Consider the following 14,221-nt stretch of genomic DNA (forward strand, 5'->3'; position numbering starts at 1 on the left):
TGGTCAACCTGCATGGCCAAGGTAGCCTTACTGGTCAGCTAGGTTGGTCATACTGCTTGACTATGGCTGTATGTTGTGGGCTAGTCAACCAGCTGAACCATCTTCATCTGGGTGGAGCCATTGCTTCACTGAAGAACCTTTGAAGAGCCCTTAATTATCCAACCAGATTCTGCACTATAGCGCCCCTGCTGGGCTGAGGTCAGCAGTGCTAGCTCACTCACTCTTGGCTGTTAATTTGCAGCTTCTCTCACAGGCATTCTCTGAAAGCATGGGTCTTCAGCTCCGGAGTCCAATTTCCAGCCCTGGATTTCCTCAAGCTGGTAAATGTGATACTTCAACAGCGCTTAGGGGTTTATAAAATTAATAATAATACAATAATAATGTAACGAAGCCTTAATTAAACTCGAGACTTTCTGTTGTACACTTTTATTCAGCGATTAAAGAGTTAACACACAAGGAAGCAACATCTAACATCTGAGCGTATTTACAAACACAGGCTGCTAACAGAGGGTTTGTGTACATTTACTGCAGTAACAGCCTCAACCCTTTCCACAAGGCTTTGCACTAGATATCAGAACATTGCTGAATAGGATTTGATTGCATTCAGCCCATGAGAGCATCAGTGAGGTCAGGTCCTGTTCTGTCACTCCCAAATCCAACCCCAATGTTTTTGAATAGCGGTCCATCACTCCAGAGACTGGGCAGGATGACCGTAGGCTGCTGGGCGGCTGCTCCAAAGTGTGTGTGTGTGTGTATTTATTATTATTATTATTATTATTAATAATTACATTTACATATATATATATATATATATATATATATATATAAATATTTATATCATGTATGTATATGGTCACTGTCCTGCAAAAACCTTGATTGTGATTTTCTTTTACTTTTGTACATAATATGTATATTTTATACATATAATATATAATAATTTCAAGATGAACTGACCAATAGAAATGCTACAAAAGTGACTTGGAATAATAGCGTTTTACACTGACTTCCATTGAAAAGTTAAGAGGTTTTTTCCTTCTCCTGTGAAGTTGACCTAAAGGTTTTTAAATGACAGCGACTATATATATATATATATATATATATATACTGTATATACTGTATATATAGGGAGAGAGATAGATAGATATATAAAGTGTTCAGAAGAGTGTACCTTCAGGACGTCCTGCATGTTTTACTGCAGGCTTTACCTGTAGTTCATATTTACAAATCAGTCAGAGAAGCACTATCAGTCCTATCTATCTCATCAAGCTTCATTCAGGCAGGGGACCAGTGTCCTTCAGACTCCAGCGAGACTGGCCATTATGGGCAGGGCCTTCCTCAGGTTTTGTAGAAGCCTTTGGGCTGGGGACTGAGGCACAGAGACAAAATTAGTGCAGGAACATTTATGGGATATTTCATTTTTTTTTAACTACTATTCGAATATTTTAATATTTGGATATCAATATTAATATATATATATCATAGTAAGTAATCTAAAGCCAAGCTGGTTGCAGAATCTAGAATGAAATTATACTAAAATTAATATTCAAAATGTAATTCTATTAAAAATGATATACAGAATGTAATTCTATTAAAATTAATATCCAGAATGTAATTCTACTCAAATTAATATTCAAAATGTAATTCTATTAAAAATGATATACAGAATGTAATTCTATTAAAATTTATATCCAGAATGTAATTCTACTCAAATTAATATTCAAAATGTAATTCTATTAAAAATGATATACAGAATGTAATTCTATTAAAATTAATATCCAGAATAAAATTCTATTAAATTTTATATCCAGAATGAAATTCTACTAAAATCCAGAATGAAGTTTGAATAAAATCTAATAAATCTAAAATTAAATCTATAAATACTATTACTTAAATGACCCTAAATGAACAAAAATAAAAAATCAAGAACGAAATTCTAAAGGGTTTAATATTTGTAATGACATTCTAATGAAATAAAATCTGAATAAGCTTTGTATAAAATTTGTATCCAACGTAAAATTCTACAAAAAAAGTATTAATCAGAATAATTCATTCACCAAATTAAAATGTGGAATACAATTTTTAATCATTTTAATATCAAGAATGATGTTCTAATAAAGTTAAAATCCGAAATGAAGTTCTAATATAACGTAATCTGCTTGTTGAGTTGTTATTGTAATGTGTGTGTGTGTGTGTGTGTGTGTTTGTGTGTAAGTGTGTGTGTGTGTGTGTGTGTGTGTGTCACAAAACTCACTTCTTGCAGCAGCAGAATCTTTCTTTGCGCCGCTTGAAAAGAACAGCCTGCCCAAGAAAACAAAAACATGAATAGAGATTTCTCCATTTTTCCTCAGTTCTCACATTTAAAGTATTTATGATGTTTTTATTCAGTAATATTAACCTTTCTGCGCCGACCAATGACGACAGCAGCGATGACGAGGAGCAAGATGAAGATCAGAGCGCTGCAAATGGCCGCAATAACCCAAGTCTCCACAAATTTCTCTGCAACATAGAAGAATCAGTAGAGGAGGAGGGTTAGGCCTGGATGCTGAGATATGAAAAGTTTAAAAAACCTCCGACCCAACATCGGAACCCAGACGATGCCACAGCCATTCGTAAGTAGGTGCCCATAAAAAAAAGAAACACATGGTGGCGGAGTGGTGGTGCACTCCCCCATAAACATGACCGGCTAGTGGTGCATCGCACTAAGGCTCTGCCACTGTGGCCCGAGGATCGCTGCTGGTTCGAATCCTTGCCATCAGCAGCCGGAGCCTGAGAGGGCACAGTAGGCTGTCTCTGGATGAAATGATGGCTCGCCCTCTCTCTCTCCCCACATCACTTCAGTGTGATGCGATGCATCAGAGCTGGGTACCCGCCTGCTAGCAATGTGTAGCCTAGTTTGTTAGCTAGTTAGCATAGCGCATTCCTCACCAATTTTCAGAGTGACTGAAGCAGACGTTAGGACCGTAGAGTTCTTCAGCAGTTCACATTTCCACCAGCCGCTGTCCTTCACTCTCACTGCAGGGAGGGTCAGATGAACAGAATGAAGAGAATGACCCTGAGAGTATAACGACTGCTTCGGGGGGATCCATTTCACCTGCAGATCGGAGGGCATCTGACCACCCAGACTGCAGGTCAGGTTCACTGTGTCTCCCTCGCGCAACTTCACCCCCCCAGGAGCTGAGGATTTAGGGGAGGAGAGGACTGCAGGAAAAATTATCCAGTATGAATCTCTAATAACATAAATATCCAGTATGAAGCTCTAATAACATTAATATCCAGTATGAATCTCTAATAACATTAATATCCAGTATGAAGCTCTAATATTATTAATATCCAGTATGAAGCTCTAATAGCATTAATATCCAGTATGAATCTCTAATAACATTAATATCCAGTATGAAGCTCTAATAACATTAATATCCAGCATGAAGCTCTAATAGCATTAATATCCAGTATGAAGCTCTAATAACATTAATATCCAGTATGAAGTTCTAATATTATTAATATCCAGTTTGAAGCTCTAATAACATTAATATCCAGTATGAAGTTCTAATATTATTAATATCCAGTATGAAGTTGATCTCACTCACCTTCCAGCACCTCCAGCCGCACCCTCCTGCTGATCAGTGTCTTTGAGCTAAACTCCAGGCTACACTCATACGTCCCCCTGCAGTCTGTAGACCCCTGGACCTGCACAGACAGATCACTGTTCTTCTCCTGCCCTGTGAGGCAGCCGTTGGAGCTTTCTGCACTCCAGGCTGTGACGGGTTTTGGCAGCGTAAGAAGACTGAGCTTGTGTGACTGGTTCAGCAGAGTGAAGCTCCAGCTGATGCCCTGCAGGCCCTGATTTTCTGCTTGACTCCATGAAACTGGAGTGGACAGGGAACACGGGAGAGTGGCAGGGGACCCGGAGGAGGTGTAGACGCCGTCGGATGGAGAGGGTGAGAGATCTGGGGAGAGAGAGCAAGAGAGAGGCTAAATATCAGACGGTCGTTCACCCACTCCCAAGCAGCTGCTAGGCTGTTGCTGAGTGGTCGCTAGGGAGTTGCTAGGGAGTTAACCTGTTTTGCTAGGTGGTTTCTTTGGTGTTGCTAAGTGGTCAGTAGAGATGTTCTATGGTGTTGCTAGTTTGTTTCTAGGGAGTTGCTTAGGGGTTGCTAGGGTGTTTCTAGACATTTAATAGGAAGTTGACATGGTAAACTTGGTGGTTGCCTGGGTCTCAGGTGGTTGCCTTGATGCTTCCTAGGTAGTTGCTATGTGGTTGCTAGGTTGTTTCAAAGGAGTTGATAATTGATTTCTAGAGTGTTGCTAGATATTTGCTAGGTGGTTGCTGGGGGGGGGGCGTTACTGTGATGCTTCAGATGGTCGCTGGGCAGTTTCTATTGTATCCTAGGTAGTTGCTGTGGGGTTTGCTTAGTATTTGCTAGTATTGCTAGAAGGTTGCTATGGTATCACTGGCTTAGTGGTTGCTATGCGGATGCGAGATGTGGTTGATAGATTGTTGCTATGGCATCTCTATAGTGTTGCTAGGTGGTTTCTAAGGAGTTGCTTATTGGTTTCTAGAGTGTTGCAAGATATTTGCTAGGTGCTTGCTGTGTGGTTACTGTGATGCTGCAGATGGCCACTGGGCAGTTTCTATGGTATCCTAGGTAGTTGCTGTGGGGTTGCTTAGTATTTGCTAGTATGCTAGGATGCTGTGATGAGGTTGATAGATTGTTGCTATGGCATCTCCATAGTTGCTTCTATGGGTTGCTCAAGTGGTTGAGGTCAGCTAATATGGTACCCCAGTTGGTCTCTGTGGGTTGGTTGCTGTGGTGTTGCGGAGTGGTTGCTAGGGGGGTGGTCGTTGCTAGATAGATCCTAGGTGGTTGCAATGGTGTTGCTGAGTGGTGTGCTATTGCTATAGTACCCCACAAGGTTGCTATGGTGTCTCGGGTTGTCGCCAACTGTGTGGAACGGGATCACCTCTGAGCTCACCTATGACGGTCACATCAGTCGTGGCTTTTAATCTACTGGGATCCTCGGCTGTTTCACATTTCCAGACTCCGCTGTGCTGGCTGGAGATGTTCCTCACGATCAGGATGTTCTTGTTGCCGGAGAACTTGTTGTCATACTTGTTGCAACTGGGTGTGGTCCATTTTACAGAGGGGACCTCCACATTTTGCGCCTGACATTTCAGAATGAGGTCTTGACCCGCCACAAGGAGAAGGGTATTGGGCATTAGCACTGAGAGAGAGAGACAGAGAGAGGGATTACATGGACGTGACGTCACTGATGAGAAGGTTCTGGTGGCTCCTGTCTGATCTACATATTAGGCAGCGAGTGAACAGTCAGTTCTTGAAGGTGATGGAGGTGTAGAAGCAGGAAAGATGGCCAAGAGTAAGAACCAGACTGTGATGTTCTAGATAGACGACTGGGTCAGAGAGACCTCCACAAGACCTGCCTGATGTTTTGGAGATGTTCCCAGGTCTGCAGTGGGCAGTACCTACCAAAAGTGCTCCAAGGAAGGGCAATGGGTCATGGGCACTCAAGGCTCCGCCCACCTCACACCTTACAGGACCTAAAGAATCTGCTGCTAACACAGATGTTATCTTGGTGTTCCAGATACCACAGGACACCTTCAGAGGTCTTCTGCAGTCCAGGCCTTGACAGGTCAGAGCTGTTTTGGTGGCACCGATGGGCAGACTCTATGTATTTACTATGTAGCAGGGTTCTAGACGTTTACGTTCCCATGCTACCTTGTTTATTGTGAACTTGTGAAGAGCTTGACTTGATAATTAACACACAGATGAGACTGAGGTTCTCGTGCAGGACACTAGGTGGCACTCTCCGTTCATAGAAACAATCAGAGCATTGCTTTGACTGTAGGTCAGATTTGATACATAAATTATTCATTTTATTATATGAAAATTTATAACGAACTACCTAGTCAGTTATGTAATTTGATGAAATTAAATATATATATATATTGTATATATATATATATATATATATATATATATATATATATATACACACACACATTGCCACCATGCCTAATGCATTCAGCAGCGCTGCACCCATTGCTGACACGCAATGCACGCAAATACTCTCTGGGACAGACAAACCTGACGACCCTATTGGCACCATTCCTAATGCCAGGGATGGGCTGGAGTATGGGCCCAACTGACATGACGACATACTGTGATATTGTGTTGTTTTGATAAGATTTTATGATGTTCGTATAAAAAATATGAGGATATAATATAGGATATTTTAATATTTTATATATATATATATATATATATATATATATATATATATATATATATATATATATATATTCATTTTAAAAAATCAGTAGTTTTATAATAAATACAATATAATATATACATATATGTTGTATCTATTATATATAAATATTATTATATTTAAAATATTATTATATTTACAAAAATTTGAATAAATACAAAATATATTGTATTTATGATAAAACTACTGGGTTTTTTTTACTGAAAAAAATAATATATATATATATATTTATATAGTGTAAGCAAGTTTGATAATGAATGCTAATATTAATAATAAAATATGAATATGTTTTATTATATACATTTTGTTCATTATATTATATTAAATTGTATTTATTACAAAACTGTTGGTTTTAAATATATATTTTTTATTTTACAAATTAGTAGTTTTATAATAAATACAATATAATATGATATAATTATATGCCACAGAATGAGCATTTCCCACAGTTCCATTCACTATATTTACATATTAATGTAGGGCCTCTAATGTAGCCCCTCGGTTATCGAACCCTGATTTGGTCTCTCGGGTCTCAGCTTACCGCGGACCAGGCTGTACGTGGCCACACTCGAGCCTCTGAAGTTTTCCTGTTCACATCTGAAGACTCCATCAAAGTCACTCGCATTGACGAACGAGATGACGAGAGAGGAATCTGTTGTAAGGGACGCCCGATGATGCCACTTAATGTTCCCTGTAGACAGGAAAAGGAAATCAGTCAGTTCTCTCAGCTGCAGTCACCAGAAACTGATCAGACATAAATAAATAAATAAATAAATAAATAAATAAATACAGAAAGGCCGCTAGCGCTCTACCTGTGTTCTGAGTGTACATAGGGGGCTTCCAAATCACCAAAACTTCCATTTCGTTCTGAGGCTGAAAGTACCACCTCACATAAACATTCTCATTTTCTGTCCAGTTCTGTTTGGGAAGGGTAACCGAGCCGCCCTCCTGAGCAAAAAAGACTAGTCTTTGTCCTGAGAGAGAGAGAGAGAGAGAGAGAGAGAGAGAGAGAGAGAGGTTAAGGGGCCATGTCACTATATTTCTACTATATATTTATGTTAGTTTTGGTCTTTAAAGCGATGGTTTGACCAAAAATGATATGAACATACTGGTTAACTAGCCTGGTCAAGGTGGTCTGTCAACCAGCTTTATCATTCTGGTTGACTAGCCTGGTCAAGTTGGTCAACCAGCTTGATCATACTGGTTGACTAGCCTGGTCAAGGTAGTCACGCTGGTCAATCAGCTTGATCATACTGGTTGACTAGCCTGGTCAAGGTAGTCACGCTGGTCAATCAGCTTGGTCACACTTGTTGACTAGCCTGGTCAAGGTAGTCACGCTGGTCAACCAACTTGATCATACTGGTTGACTAGCCTGGCCAAGGTAGTCACGCTGGTCAACCAGCTTGATCATACTGGTTGACTAGCCTGGTCATGCTGGTTAACAAACTTGGTCATACTGGTTAACTAGCCTGATCATGCTGATCAACCCCTAGCTTACCTCAAATACAGTCCACCCGGCCCAGAGACTGAAGCTAACAATACTGATGCTAATAGATTTGAATGGAAATGACTGGTGGGTTCTGTTACCAGACAAGAACCTTTGGCTTCGTTCGAGTGTGGAGAACTCTTACCTGTGATGGAGTGAGGCGAGACCAGCAGGAGTAACAGCACCCATAGCAACAGCATCCTGCCCCCTGATATTAGAAGTGAAAAGGCAGTTCTGTCAGTCATTCATTTCATAGCAACCAGTCATTCATCAGGTAGGAGGGACCAGTAGCGTGGTCCCTCCTACGTGGCCATGGTAGTCATGGTGGTCAACCAGCTTGGTCATACTGGCTGACTAGCCTGGTCAATGCCAAGGTGGTCATAGGGGTCAACCAGCTAGGTCATACTGGCTGACTAGCCTGGTCAATGCCAAGGTGGTCATAGGGGTCAACCAGCTAGGTTATACTGGTTGATTAGCCTGGTCAAGGTCAAGGTGTTCATAGGGGTCAACCAGCTAGGTAATACTGGTTGACTAGCCTGGTCAAGGTGAAGGGATAAACCAGCTTGATAATGCTGGTTGACTAGCCTGGTCATGGTAGTCATGGTGGTCAACCAGCTTGGTCATAATGACTGACTATCCCGTCAAGGTGGTCATAGGGGTCAACCAGCTTGGTCATACTGGTTGACTAGCCTGGTCAACGTCAAGGGATAAACCAGCTTGGTCATACTGGCTGACTATCCCATCAAGGTGGTCATAGGGGTCAACCAGCTAGGTCATGCTGGTAGACCAGCTAAACCACCAAACTAGGCTAAGCTAGTCAGGCTGTTCTGTTTGGCAGGTTTATAAACAAAACAATAAATCCAAAATTAATTACTTTTTTAATATTTTAAGTAATGAGTATTTAGTAACATATTTGAAGTAATGTTATAAAAGCTGCACTTTGGCCCCCAGGATCAATCGTTTGGTCAATTTCACTGGAACTACTGCATTAAAGTTGATATAAGTTTGAACAGTTAAAAAGAAAAGCTCTAGTTCTTCTGATTTATTTAGCCTGTCTCAGCCTCACGACTCACGACTGCGCTATATGGTTAAATATATCTAGAACCGTTTATCCGCGGAATTCAGCAGCTGCCCATTGACTTCTATTACACGTCAGATTCGAGACAACGGGTTTTCGGCTCTTCTGTAAACACAGAGAAACGTATTGAAATGATTGTCTGCAGTAATTGATGGTACCATACAGACGCATTAATTAACCATTGACTTTGAACATCACTGGAGTATCCCTTTAATGTCTTGACTGGTAATATACATGTATCGGCCTCAGTCGGAGTGTAGTACAGTAGAGCAGAAGGAAGGGGCTTGTGGTGGGCCTTGATTTCTGAAGTGATTGAGGCGGAGGGGTGGGGGGTGGGGGGTTTGAAGAGTGTTAGAAGAAAGGGAAAGAGCTTGGAGCTCTGCGGTGGGCTTTGGTTTACAGACAGAAAAGGAAGAGGGGCGTCAAGCGGGGGACTTCAAAGAGAGCATAGCAGCAAAGACAGAGAAAGAGAGAGCGGTGGAGAGGTGGGGCTGTGGTGGGCCGAGATTGTGCCGGGACTAGATTTTTATCCCTCTCTTCTCTTAACCTCCTCACCTCCCACACGCCCCCTCTTCCTCCCCTGTTCCACGAAAGGCGGATCTCTCCACGCTCGAGACGGGAGAACAAAACACACCACACGCCGCTGTTAGCGCTAGGCTAGGCCAGGAGTGCGGCGTAGAGCACACTGTGGTCGGGGTGTGTGAAGCGTCTCTGAGTGTGAGATTTCGGCAAATCTCTTCTTTCTCTCCTCCAAAGTGCCTTTATTTACGTATCTGCACTGGAGAAGGCCTCGTAAAGCCCGTACCGGTCCAGACCCATTGCTATGCTTTTTAAAGGGGAACATCACCAACTTTTCAAAATTTTGAAATAATTCAGTGGTTGAAATATCAGCAGTCGTTCAGATCGGATTTTGCAAGAAAATGTTTAGTTGTGGAGAAATCTCACCAACTCTAATTTCTTTACAATGGTAACAATAGGAACCAGACATAGGTCGCCATGACTACAACACAAAAATTAGATTTTGTGACATTTTATTGACGATGTAAACCTACCAGTGAACCTACACGTGTCTCCTGAGTTGTATATGTGATGTTGATGATGGTAAATTTTTGGTAAATTCGAAAAAAAACGGGTTTTGTTTGTGGACTATTTTGCCGCACAACACCCGTCATGTATCCCTCCACTGTTAATATATTTATAAATGCATTTTTTAGGCCAGATACCTCCACAGAGTGTCATAAAACAATGTTTCAGGCCTCAGGCAGTGTATTCAGAACTACCTTTCATGTGATAACTTTTAGTGAGGGGCTCCTGGAGGCATTAAACTTTGCAGACGTCTGGTTCCGTTCACCATCACTGTGAATAATTTGGTGCGTTTCACACCAAACAACTATAAATGACTTTGTTTACCTTTAAACCATTCAGTTATTAAATAAAATTGCTTAAATTGTGTAAAATCCTTTATATTCTTTTAAGTTTTTTTCGGCATGATCAATATGAAGAAATTTTATTTTGAGCTTTTTTTGTTTTATTTATTTATTTATTTATTTCTCTTTCACAGAAATTTGCACGGTTATTTTTCTAGGAAAATGACTGAATTTGTGCTGATTTGTAATTTTTTGTCTGTAATGTATTTGGTATTTAATAAAACAAGTATAATTCCCCAATGGCTAGGTATCCCAGGAAAAAATTATTTGAAATGTTCTACTATTTTAAATGTATAAATTAGAATATAGAATATATAAATAAATATATTAAACTATTCAATAACTAATAATCAGTTTTGAGGCGGTAAATGTGTGTGTGTGTGTGTGGGGGGGGGGGGTGTCTCGCTCTGAAAATTAAACGGTTTGACCCTGACCCTGTGATTTATAATATATGATAAATGATAATATATGAGAAAATGTTTAGTTGTGGAGAAATCTCACCAACTCTAATTTCTTTACAATGGTAACAATAGGAACCAGACATAGGTCGCCATGACTACAACACAAAAAAATTATTTTATATATTTTGTGACATTTACTTTATAAACCTACCAGTGAACCTACACGTGTCTCCTGAGTTGTATATGTGATGTTGATGATGGTAAATTACTTGTTTAAGAACTTGTTTATTTTCATAAACAAGTTCTTAAATGGTTTGACCCTGACCCTGTGATTTATAATATATGATAAATGATGTGATTTCTAAAAAAAAAAAAAAATATATATATATATATATATATATAATAAATATAATAAATATATATAATAATATATATATATTATTTTTTTTAAATAAAATATAAGAATTGATAAACGTTTTTGTGATTGGACTTCATATTTAAGAATTCATATTTATGTTTTATTGATTTGATAAAGAAAAAATTGGTAAAAAATTTGGTGAAGAAAACAATTGTTTACACGTATGTCTGTTGCCTGTAGAAGATTTCTCCCTTATTTCCACAAAATTACACAAGCGTATCGTCGCTGTCCAGTAAAGATGTATGTATCTCCATGTATCTCCAAAATGGCGACTTTATAGGAGAAGTCAAAACGCACTTAACTCTGAATGGAAGTGAAGGTAAAATAAGACTTTATTCCAGGTAATTTGGAGCATTTCTATTGGTCCATTCATCCTGCATTACTTCCACAGTGAACAGAGCAGCTACAGGATTCAAACCAAAGAGAAAAACGAAAAACGAACAAAACCCCCCCCCAAAAAACGGAGATACATGGTTTTCATTGGACAGCAGCGACGTGTTGTTGAAACTTTCTGTCTTTTGACCGGCAACCACTGAAATAGGAAAAACTGAAATTTGTCAACTTGTTTTCTGCCAAAGAGAAAAGAATCAGAGGGTGTTTAACAAAGGGTAGGAACATCAAAAAGTCTTAGTTACCATGGTAAATCAGGTCACTTTGATAGTATATAGTTCTTCAAACTTCAAACTGTGGAGGAACTTTTAAGGAACCCTTTTCTTCTCAAACTAATTAAAAATCTTTTCTTGAAGGTTCCTCAAAGCACTTTAAGAGGTTCCTCCACAGTTTGAAGTTTGAAGAACCTCCAAGCGTTCCTCAACGAACTCCCGCATAAAAAAGAGCCCGTGAACAACCAGTGTGTATTTGTAGGATGTAATTATAGACTCAGGATCACGCTGTAGCATCAAGTATTGGCTCCCATGCCTACCACCGCAGGACACCCGCAGGACACCCGCAGGACACCTGCTGTAGCGCCAGGCCGAGAGTCTTACTGATAACATCCCACGCCGTTATTACTGATAGCAATTAAACATTTGGACTGGTTCAGAGGATCGGCCGCGGTGTCGTTCTCTGGAGATGTTGGATTTCACACTGCAAGGTCTGATCTTCGTTCTTGATGTTCTACTGCAAATAGTCCTGACCTAGACCTGTGATTGGTTGAGATAGCTCCTGATTACAGCTCCACATTCAAACCAAACTGAGGTCAGTAAAACAGCGCCAACGTCAAGACAAGTCCCCAGTATAGTCAACAGATTTGATTGTTGCCTTGTTTCTGATGGACCCGGACCCCCGGCTCTGACATATGACCCGTGTTTTTTTCAGGAGCCCCTTTTCTGATAGTCGCCCCACTGGTGGTTGCCCCGCCTCTGATCGATCCCTGTTTCTGACATTCGACAATTAATAGGAGACCCTTGATGACGCCCTTTTTCTGATGGTTGCCCTGTGTCTGACAGGAGGCCTGTTTCGGGACCTGTGGCCTGGTTCTGACAGATGGCCCAGTTCTCACGTATACCCCATTTCTTACAGTTGTCTTGTTTCTAATAGAAGCCTGATTTCTGATGGACAGCCTGCTCCTGGTCTTTCACCGAAAATGGTACTCGTCCAAAGGAATTTCCAAGAACGGCAACAGAGAGCTGGATGACCCTTCCTCAGCGTTTACAGGAATACATCTCTGCTCATTCGTTCTTAAAAATTAAGGAGCTACAAAAGGTTCTTCTCTAGAACCTTCTATATCTGAGACAGCTCAGATGCAGTAGGGGAAGAGGGCATGCTTTACCTCCAGAAGAGCTTTGAGAGGATGGCAAATTGCGAATTTCGGCCCAAAAAATAAAAGCCTGAGCGGGTCCCTGGCTGCTAAACCCTTCGCACTGTTTGCGGGAATTGTGATCCTGGTGCTGATGTCATCCATTAACTTCCATCATATAACGTTAATTTTAACGAAGAATGAAAGAGTGCATGACATGACTACGTAATAACTACGTAGCATGAAGTAGCGGATTGGGCGGCAGCCTATTATGACATCATAAAAAACCACTTTAGGTGTTTATAATAGTAAGAGATGTTCTTCACTCTCTCTTCTCTACACAAACGGTTCTTGAGGGACCCAATGTGGTTCTTCTATGGCATCGCTCAACCAATCCTCTAAAACACTTGCATGAAGTAGCGAATTGGACGGCAGCCTATTATGACATCATTTTACTTAATTTAAATATATATATAATTTCTTTTTCTTTACTGCGATGTTTTTACGCTGCCGTCCACCCTCTTATTCTGAAGCCCTGCACTTTTGTAGAAAGCAGCCACAGATGAGGCGCCGGGGTTTGTTGAGGGGGAACGGCTGAGGCGAAACGCGACAAGAAAGCGGCGAGAAGAAGAAAACAAAAGCAGGAGAGATGTGAGAGATAGCGCGAGCAGGAGGCTGCACCTGAGGAGCTAACCCAGAAAGACAGATGATCAGGGCTGTGGTCAGGGCGGAGGTTAAACAGACAGCTCAGATGCAACAGTAGGGAACAGTAGGAAGAGCAGATTGAGGGCATGTGTAGACGTTAGCTACCTCCAGACGAGCTTTGAGACGACGGCAAAGTCACTGGAGCATCAAATCAGCAGGCCGTGCTCACACTTCGGCCCAAAAAATAAAAGCCTGAGCGGGTCGCTGGAGGCTAAACCCTTCGCACTGTTTGTGGGAATTTGATGGCATCCGTTAACTTCCCTTATTTGACGTTAATTTTAACAAATAAATCAATTCACACATGCTGAGGCCATAACAAGTGACACGTCCAGAAATATACACATTCCTCAAGCTTATTAAAGCTTCACTACATGCATATGACAGTGTAATAATACAGTAATAACATGTAATAACGCTACATTCCAACATTAAATAAAAGAAAGCTTAGGAGAAGCATGAAACGAGGCCGTACCTGGAATATTCACTCACTGACGATCGGATGGTGCACCGCTGCTCTTCAGCCGTCCTCTCCCCGGATGTGAAGACGAGCTGGGTGAAAATTGCTCTAAAGAAGCGTGTTGACCCCTCCCTTCCACCTGATTGGCCTAAATAGGGAAAACAACATGTCCACTTATTGGTTCTGAGTTCTAGAACGGAACGATTTTCTCATCGTTTTATTT

At 40.8% G+C, this 14,221-nt stretch overlaps 1 protein-coding gene across 2 annotated transcripts in view; it reads right to left on the reverse strand.

Annotated features, from left to right (window-relative positions):
- Positions 1-410: 410 nt before the first annotated feature.
- The window catches only part of cd4-1 (CD4-1 molecule), a 29,133-nt gene continuing 15,322 nt past the window's right edge, over positions 411-14,221 (reverse strand). For both annotated transcript variants that reach the window (XM_072679058.1, XM_072679059.1), the window contains exons 2-11: positions 14,014-14,146; positions 7,920-7,982; positions 7,101-7,262; positions 6,830-6,979; positions 4,975-5,223; positions 3,588-3,947; positions 2,926-3,198; positions 2,396-2,496; positions 2,252-2,298; positions 411-1,366 (exon numbers count right to left, since the gene is read on the reverse strand). In XM_072679058.1, the coding sequence (XP_072535159.1) occupies positions 1,336-1,366; positions 2,252-2,298; positions 2,396-2,496; positions 2,926-3,198; positions 3,588-3,947; positions 4,975-5,223; positions 6,830-6,979; positions 7,101-7,262; positions 7,920-7,974 (1,428 nt within the window). In that variant the 5' untranslated portion in view covers positions 7,975-7,982; positions 14,014-14,146 and the 3' untranslated portion in view covers positions 411-1,335. The remainder of the gene's footprint in view (positions 1,367-2,251; positions 2,299-2,395; positions 2,497-2,925; positions 3,199-3,587; positions 3,948-4,974; positions 5,224-6,829; positions 6,980-7,100; positions 7,263-7,919; positions 7,983-14,013; positions 14,147-14,221) is intronic.

Source organism: Salminus brasiliensis, chromosome 5 (assembly GCF_030463535.1).
Source record: "Salminus brasiliensis chromosome 5, fSalBra1.hap2, whole genome shotgun sequence".
Lineage (NCBI taxonomy): Eukaryota > Metazoa > Chordata > Actinopteri > Characiformes > Bryconidae > Salminus > Salminus brasiliensis.